At 55.8% G+C, this 9,043-nt stretch overlaps 1 protein-coding gene and 1 long non-coding RNA gene across 2 annotated transcripts; one reads left to right on the forward strand and one right to left on the reverse strand.

Moving 5' to 3' along the window:
- Positions 1-392: 392 nt before the first annotated feature.
- LOC144329502 (uncharacterized) lies at positions 393-4,038 on the reverse strand. The gene is made up of 2 exons (XR_013394842.1): positions 2,721-4,038; positions 393-2,051 (listed from the first exon to the last, which is right to left on the reverse strand). It is a non-coding gene; the product is annotated as an uncharacterized LOC144329502 (long non-coding RNA).
- A 1,236-nt stretch (positions 4,039-5,274) lies between these two features.
- EGR1 (early growth response 1) lies at positions 5,275-8,531 on the forward strand. Its single transcript, NM_001266878.1, is given in 2 exon segments — positions 5,275-5,793; positions 6,475-8,531. Coding segments are annotated over 2 exon segments (1,638 nt in total). The 5' UTR covers positions 5,275-5,480; the 3' UTR covers positions 7,800-8,531.
- The last annotated feature ends 512 nt before the right edge of the window (positions 8,532-9,043 follow it).

Genomic DNA, 9,043 nt, shown 5'->3' on the forward strand with positions numbered 1-9,043 from the left:
GACTGCTACGTTTGGCTCTGCACAATTCTTGCTGTCCACACCTTCACCTGAGGCCCCAGAAAGATCACAGCCGGACTCCCTTCCCTTCTGAGGCCTTTGCAAGGCTGGCCCTCTGCCTGCAATGCTCTCCCCACCACACCCCTCTGTGCAGAGCCAGTTTCCTCTCCTCTTTTCTATCTTTTATCACTGCATAAATGCCACCTCCTCCAATATGCCTTTCCCTCACCTTCCTAGTATATAAGCCACACTCACCATGATCTGAAATTATCCTTTTTATTTGCATAACTGTTTATTTCTGTCTATCCCACTGAATGGTATTTTCCATGAGAGCAAAGCCTCACTGCAGAATCTCTAAGAGTTAGCACTGCATCCAATACACACAGTAGGCAATAAACCTTTTTAAAAGAATGAATGTTTTATTTAACTTTACCTTCTGCTACTTCCCAAAAGGAAATCTCTCTACTCCAGCCCATCTCCTCACCTTCCAGCCTCTTTTTCCCCAGACAGACCACACACAGGCGCTCCTGGCCAACCCACCCCCAAGCCTGGCCTGAAACAGTTTCTCACTTCCCCACCACAAAGTTTGGGCCTTCTCTTGTTCCTTCTCCTCCAAAACCTCTTCAATGTCCCTGACCGTCTCCCAGCCCCCTGGAATCTCTCCCTCCTCTTATCTCCTATGTCCCTTAACATCACTGAGTTTTGCTGGCTAACAGGGCTGCTTCCTTCCTATTCTTTATTCTCTTGTAACATAGAATCCAGGTTCCCTTCTACCCAGCTGTAAGCGCCTTAGAGGCAAAGGCCTATGCCATGGTTCTTATTCCCAAACCTTGACTGCAGTTAGTCCTCAGGGAAGTTTTTATTGTTGTTGATAATGGGTGTTCAACCAGTTAGGTTGTAAGAGAAACTAACTGAGGATGTTTTATTTTATTCAATAAAGAAGGAATTCATTGGCCTGCATAACTAAAAAGCTCAGGCTGAGTGCAGGGACCTTCCGTCTGTCTGTCTCTTCTGACTTCCCCTGCATTGGCTTCATTCTCAGGCAGGCTCTCCAGGCCTGTGGGAGAGACGGCCTCCAGGCTTACATCCTATTGGCTTAGTACCATCAGAGAAAGGGAATTTCCCTTTCCCAAGAGTTCTGGAAAAAGTGATTCTCATTGGCCTGGTTTGGGTCATGTGCCCATCCTGACTCAATCACTACAGCTAGGGAAATGATCCACTCCTGGGCCTGGGTGGATGGCCAGGCCCAGGGAACATACCTACTCATAGATCTAGGGTGGGGGCTGTCTGTCCCCAACCACATGGACTAGGGTGGCTCCCCAAAGGAAACTGCTGGCTGGGGAATATTAATAAAAAGAAAGGGGAATTGATGTTGGTCATGCAAAACAAAAGATGCAGACGTAGACTATGAGAATTTTCCGTGCTAAGCTTCAGCAAGAACCTGAAAATACCTTAGGTGAACTGCACAGGAGAATCACCGGGGAACTGATTTGCCCTGGCTGGGGCAGAGGACGTTCTCTCCGAGTCTAGGTGGCTTTCCAGGGACAGCACAAGAATCCCAGGCTGATACCTCGGCCCAGTGCTGGCACTCACGAGCTCGGGAAGATTGTGACACAGTTGGTCCAGGGTAACACCTGTCTTTTTCAGACCTCCACAGGCGATTCTGCTGCACAAAGTTGAAAAATTCTGCTCTAGGCAACATTCTACTGCAGCAAGAAGGATTCACATCAACTCTTAGGGATTATGTGCCCTGTGATAGGATTGGTGTGTTTTTCCCCATCTGCACAGCTTTCCAGAAAAGGGTCACTGGAGTTTTCTTGGAGGCTGAGGATGGGTGAACTGTGGATGACCCTATGGATCCAAAGCCCCTGAAAAGAACAATAGCCACTGTTTGTCAAATGCCAATTGCAAGGCAGGTACCGTGCGTTGGGACTTGACATATGGCAGCCCACATAAATTTCAGTCCTCACAACAATACTCCCATGTGGGTTTTTTTTTGTTTTTGTTTGTTTTGTTTTGTTTTGAGACGGAGTGTAGCTCTGTCACCCACCAGGCTGGAGTGCAGTGACCCGATCTTGGCTCACTGCAAGCTCCACCTCCCGGTTCACGCCATTCTCCTGCCTCAGCCTCCTGAGTAGCTGGGACCACAAACGCCCGCCACCACACCTGACTAATTTTTTTTTTTTTTTTTTTTTTTTTTTTTTTTTAGTAGAGACGGGGTTTCACCGTGTTAGCCAGGATGGTCTAGATCTCCTGACTGTGTGATCCGCCCGCCTCGGCCTCCCAAAGTGCTGGGATTACAGGCGTGAGCCGCCGCGCCCGGCCCCCATGTGGGTATTATTACTATTATTTATTTATTTATTTGAGACGGAGTCGCACTAGCCCGGCCTCATGTGTGTATTATTAACATTAGCTCCATTTTATAGTTGAAGAAAGTGAGACACAAAAAGCGTGGCTGGCCAGGCACAGTGACTCACGCCTGTAATCCCAGCACTTTGGGAGGCCGAGGCGGGTGGATCACCTCAGGTTAGGAGTTCAAGACCAGGCTGGCCAGCATGGTGAAACCTCATCTCTATTAAAAATACAAAAATTAGCCGGGTGTGGTGGGGTGCATCTGTGGTCCCAGCTACTAGGGAGGCTAAGGCAGGAGAATAGCTTGAACCCAGGAGGCGGAGGTTGTGGTGAGCCAAAATCGCCCCATTGCACTCCAGCCTGGGTGACACAGGGAGACTGTCTCAAAAAAAGCAAAAAACAAAAACAAACAAAAAGCTTGGCTGGCTGGGTGCTGTAGCTCACACCCGGAATCCCAGCACTTGGGGAGGCCGAAGTGCGTGAATAGCTTGAGCTCAGGAGTTCAAGACCAGCCTGGGCAACATGGTGAAATCCTCTCTCTACGAAAATACAAAAAAAAAAAAAAAAAAAAAAGCATGGTGGCAGACACCTGTAGCCCAAGCTACTTGAGATGCGGAGGCTGAAGAATCACTTGAGCCTGGGAGGCGCAGGTTGCAGTGAGCTCGCGCCACTGCACTCCAACCTGGGTGCCAGAGTGAGACCCCGTATCAGAAAGAATAAAAACATAAAGAAATAAATTTGGCTAAGGTACCCTACCAGGGAGTGGCAAAATGAACATTCAGACACAGGACCATCTGTGCTACAACAGCCTGGCCTTTCTGCCCTTGCGGCAGGAGTCCTCTGAGAGGTGCATCACTCCTGCCCCAATGGACAACTCTGTAGACAGTGGGAGTGAGCCCCCCACCCCCCCAGCGTACTTGAGATGGCAGGCTCCGAGACGAGGGGGTCCTGGATCATTGCTGGATTCCTTAAGTTGATTTTTATAAGAAAACGTGTTTGGAGGTGGGACAGCTACAGAGGGATGAAGTCCAAGAGTTACACCCTCCCCCACTTAAACCCCCTTACCCCGACCTCCAGAGGCTGTTGGGGTTCACCGAGGCCCTCACCTTCTCCCTTCCCTCTCGGTGTCGTCAAGCACCCTCCTTCCCCACATACACTTTCTGTTTTCTTTTTAAATCCAGAAAAACAGCACCTCCTCTGGATTCAGAGCTAGAGCAGGAGGAGCCTTCCCTTCCCGGAATCCCTGTTCCCTTTGGGGTGCGCATTTGACTGCGTCTTGGGGGCGGGGAGGGCTTCCCTGTTCGCGTCCGGCCCCCGGGAAACCTGCGGCAATCGTTCTCCCCCCCCCACCACCCACCCCCTGCTTCCTTCTCCCCTCGCCTTGGCCAGGCTTGGGGTGAGGAATGTTATCCCGGAGTCCGGGCGCCTCGGCAGTGGCGGGTCCCCAGGGACTGCAGGGGGGGAGCCCGGGCTGCAGCGCCTGCTCAGTTCGCGCTCACTGCGTCGAAGGCTCCCCCGGCCTGGCTCCGCGCCCAGCGCTGCATCCGGGAGGGGGAGCGAGGAGGCGGCGGAAGAGCCCGCGCGGCCGGAGCCCGTGGCTGAGAGTGGAGAGGAAACCTCCAGGGGGCAGCACCGAGCCGCCTAGCCGGTCCTCTCTTCGCGCCCAGCCCGGGGTCCCCAGATAGCCCATAGGGAAGCCCCCGCTTACGGATTCCCGCAGCGTCGGCCACCCCTCCACCTGGACTGTATAAGCGGGGGAAGTGACCCCCCACCACAAGGACCATTATTTCCTGGTGAGAACAGGAATCAGGTCTCTCCTGGGGCAATCAGCTTCCCCACTTCGGTCCCCCAAAGGTGGGCTCTTTGCCGGTGGGGACTAGGGAACAGCCTTTTGGTTCCGGGGGGACACAGGGGACCCCAGGCACCAGCAAGCAGCCCCATCCCACTGACAGGTGGCAGAGGCAAGGCAGCTCACTGCTATGCAGTGTCCCAAGAACCAAGTGGCCATGACTTCCTACCCTCAGTTTCCCCGGCGACACCCGGAAAGACACCGTGCCATAGGTCGAGGCCCGGGGTCAAGGCCCCGCCTCTCCTGGGCGGCCCCTGCCCAGGCTGGCCCAGCAGCTCCTCCCCCGCACTCCCGGCTCGCTCTCACGGTCCCTGAGGTGGGCGGGCGGGCCCTGGATGACAGCCGCAGAACCCCGGCCCGACTCGCCCTCGCCCCCGCTCTGGGTCTGGGCTTCCCCAGCCTAGTTCACGCCTGGGAGCCGCCTGAGCAGCCGCGCGCCCCGCGCCACGCGCCCCGAGCCCTCCCCGCCTGGGCGTCCCCAGCTCCCGCGAGCGCTCGGGCTCCCGGCTTGGAACCAGGGAGGAGGGAGGGAGCGAGGGAGCAACCAGCTGCGACCCGGAAATGCCATATAAGGAGCAGGAAGGATCCCCCGCCGGAACAACCCTTATTTGGGCAGCGCCTTATTTGGAGTGGCCCGATATGGCCCGGCCGTTTCCGGCTCTGGGAGGAGGGAAGAAGGCGGAGGGAAGAAGGCGGAGGGAGGGGCGGGGGCAACGCGGGAACTCCGGAGCGGCGCGGGTCCCGAGGCCCTGGCGGCGGTTCGAGCTCTAGGCTTCCCCGAAGCCTGGGCACCTGGGATGCGGGCGCGGGCCCGGGCCCCAGGGTGCAGGATGGAGGTGCCGGGCGCTGTCGGATGGGGGGCTTCACGTCACTCCGGGTCCTCCCGGCTGGTCCTGCCATATTAGGGCTTCCTGCTTCCCATATATGGCCATGTACGTCACGACGGAGGCGGGCCCGTGCAGTTCCAGACCCTTCAAATAGAGGCGGATCCGGGGAGTCGCGAGAGATCCCAGCGCGCAGAACTTGGGGAGCCGCCGCCGCCATCCGCCGCCGCAGCCAGCTTCCGCCGCCGCAGGACCGGCCCCTGTCCCAGCCTCCGCAGCCGCGGCGCGTCCACGCCCGCCCGCGCCCAGGGCGAGTCGGGGTCCCCACCTGTGCGCTCCTCAGTGTGCCCCGCGCCCCGCATGTAACCCGGCCAGGCCCCCGCAACTGTCCCCCGCAGCTCCAGCCCCGGGCTGCGCCCACCCGCCCCGACACCAGCTCTCCCGCCCGCTCGTCCAGGATGGCCGCGGCCAAGGCCGAGATGCAGCTGATGTCCCCGCTGCAGATCTCTGACCCGTTCGGATCCTTTCCTCACTCGCCCACCATGGACAACTACCCTAAGCTGGAGGAGATGATGCTGCTGAGCAACGGGGCTCCCCAGTTCCTCGGCGCCGCCGGGGCCCCTGAGGGCAGCGGCAGTAACAGCAGCAGCAGCAGCGGGGGCGGTGGAGGCGGCGGGGGCGGCAGCAACAGCAGCAGCAGCAGCAGCAGCAGCAACACCTTCAACCCTCAGGCGGACACGGGCGAGCAGCCCTACGAACACCTGACCGCAGGTAAGCAGTGGCCTACGCTGAGGGGGAACCTTTCCGCCACCATCCTGGCGTCCAGTCCTTCAACGCAGGAGTGCTCCTGAATCTTAGGATGCGAGCCGGGTTTCCCTTTCATTCCTCGCATCCCCAGGGTCATGTGTTAGAGGAATGCCAAGGGACCCCACACAGCCCACCTCCGGCCCTCATCCCTAGCAGCAGAGGACAGAGCTTTTGTTTTGGATGGAGAGCTCTGGAGCTGCGTGGGTGGGTGGAGGGGGAGGGCTTATTTTGATGAGCGGGGCTCGGTCCCCTCCCCCCGGAAAGGCTTGCCTTGCCTTGCTTGCCGCCTGCCCCCAAGGAAGGACCGTGATCCTTGGCCGTGGATGTCCCGGCAGCCCGGGTTTGGGGGCGCGCACTAGCCGCGGCCGTGGGGGTGCTGGCGGGAATCCCTCGCCCGCGCAGCCGCCGCTGCGGAGCGCTGCGAGCTGCAGTGGAGGGGGATTCTCCGTATTTGCGTCAGCTGTTGTTGAAATGGGCTCTGCCACTGGAGCGGGTTCAGGAACATTGCAATCTGCTGCTATCAATTATTAACTACCTCGGGAGTCAATGGTAGCCGGCCGACCTCTTGCCTGGCAGCTCGGGTCGTTCTCATCCTCCAGTGATTGCTCTCCAGTAACCAGGCCTCCCCTTTCTCTCTCCTGCCAGAGTCTTTTCCTGACATCTCTCTGAACAACGAGAAGGTGCTGGTGGAGACAAGTTACCCCAGCCAAACCACTCGACTGCCCCCCATCACCTATACTGGCCGCTTTTCCCTGGAACCTGCACCCAACAGTGGCAACACCTTATGGCCCGAGCCCCTCTTCAGCTTGGTCAGTGGCCTCGTGAGCATGACCAACCCACCAGCCTCCTCGTCCTCAGCACCATCTCCAGCGGCCTCCTCCTCCTCCGCCTCCCAGAGCCCACCCCTGAGCTGTGCAGTGCCATCCAACGACAGCAGTCCCATTTACTCAGCTGCACCCACCTTCCCCACGCCGAACACTGACATTTTCCCTGAGCCACAAAGCCAGGCCTTCCCGGGCTCAGCAGGGACAGCGCTCCAGTACCCGCCTCCTGCCTACCCTGCCGCCAAGGGTGGCTTCCAGGTTCCCATGATCCCCGACTACCTGTTTCCACAGCAACAGGGGGATCTGGGCCTGGGTACCCCAGACCAGAAGCCCTTCCAGGGCCTGGAGAGCCGCACCCAGCAGCCTTCGCTCACCCCCCTGTCAACTATCAAGGCCTTTGCCACTCAGTCGGGCTCCCAGGACCTGAAGGCCCTCAATACCAGTTACCAGTCCCAACTCATCAAACCCAGCCGAATGCGCAAGTACCCCAACCGGCCCAGCAAGACGCCCCCCCACGAACGCCCTTACGCTTGCCCGGTGGAGTCCTGTGATCGCCGCTTCTCCCGCTCTGACGAGCTCACCCGCCACATCCGCATCCACACAGGCCAGAAGCCCTTCCAGTGCCGCATCTGCATGCGCAACTTCAGCCGCAGCGACCACCTCACCACCCACATCCGTACCCACACGGGCGAGAAGCCCTTCGCCTGCGACATCTGTGGGAGAAAGTTTGCCAGGAGCGATGAACGCAAGAGGCATACCAAGATCCACTTGCGGCAGAAGGACAAGAAAGCAGACAAAAGTGTTGTGGCCTCTTCGGCCACCTCCTCTCTCTCTTCCTACCCATCCCCGGTTGCTACCTCTTACCCGTCCCCGGTTACTACCTCTTATCCATCCCCGGCCACCACCTCATACCCGTCCCCTGTGCCCACCTCCTTCTCCTCTCCCGGCTCCTCAACCTACCCATCCCCTGTGCACAGTGGCTTCCCCTCCCCGTCGGTGGCCACCACGTACTCCTCCGTTCCCCCTGCTTTCCCTGCCCAGGTCAGCAGCTTCCCTTCCTCAGCTGTCACCAACTCCTTCAGCGCCTCCACAGGGCTTTCGGACATGACAGCAACCTTTTCTCCCAGGACAATTGAAATTTGCTAAAGGGAAAGGGGAAACAAAGGGAAAAGGGAGAAAAAGAAACACAAGAGACTTAAAGGACAAGAGGAGGAGATGGCGGTAGGAGAGGAGGGTTCCTCTTAGGTCAGATGGAGGTTCTCAGAGCCAAGTCCTCCCTCTCTACTTGGAGTGGAAGGTCTATTGGCCAACGACCCTTTTTGCCCACTTCCCCTTCCCCAATTCCTATTCCCTTTGACTTCAGCTGCCTGAAACAGCCATGTCCAAGTTCTTCACCTCTATCCAAAGAACTTGATTTGCATGGATTTTGGATATATCATTTCAGTATCATCTCCATCATATGCCTGACCCCTTGCTCCCTTCAATGCTAGAAAATCGAGTTGGCAAAATGGGGTTTGGGCCCCTCAGAGCCCTGCCCTGCACCCTTGTACAGTGTCTGTGCCATGGATTTCATTTTTCTTGGGGTACTCTTGATGTGAAGATAATTTGCATATTCTATTGTATTATTTGGAGTTAGGTCCTCACTTAGGGGAAAAAAAAAAAGAAAAGCCAAGCAAACCAATGGTGATCCTCTATTTTGTGATGATGCTGTGACAATAAGTGTGAACCTTTTTTTTGAAACAGCAGTCCTAGGTATTCTCAGAGCATGTGTCCGAGTGTTGTTCCGTTAACCTTTCTGTAAATACTGCTCGACTGGACTCTCACATGTGGCAAAATATGGTTTGGTTTTTCTTTTTTTTTTTTTTTTTAAAGTTTTTTCTTTGTCCTTTTGGTTTAAAAAGTTTCACGTCTTGGTGCCTTTTGTGTGATGCGCCTTGCTGATGGCTTGACATGTGCAATTGTGAAGGACATGCTCACCTCTAGCCTTAAGGGGGACAGGGAGTGATGATTTGGGGGAGGCTTTGGGAGCAAAATAAGGAAGAGGGCTGAGCTGAGCTTCGGTTCTCCAGAATGTAAGAAAACAAAATCTAAAACAAAATCTGAACTCTCAAAAGTCTATTTTTTTAACTGAAAATGTAAATTTATAAATATATTCAGGAGTTGGAATGTTGTAGTTACCTACTGAGTAGGCGGCAATTTTTGTATGTTATGAACATGCAGTTCATTATTTTGTGGTTCTATTTTACTTTGTACTTGTGTTTGCTTAAACAAAGTGAGTGTTTGCCTTATAAACACATTGAATGCGCTTTATTGCCCATGGGATATGTGGTGTATATCCTTCCAAAAAATTAAAAGGAAAATAAAGTAGCTGTGATTGGGTATGTGTTTCC

Source organism: Macaca mulatta, chromosome 6 (genome assembly GCF_049350105.2).
Source record: "Macaca mulatta isolate MMU2019108-1 chromosome 6, T2T-MMU8v2.0, whole genome shotgun sequence".
In the NCBI taxonomy this organism is placed as follows: Eukaryota; Metazoa; Chordata; class Mammalia; order Primates; family Cercopithecidae; genus Macaca; species Macaca mulatta.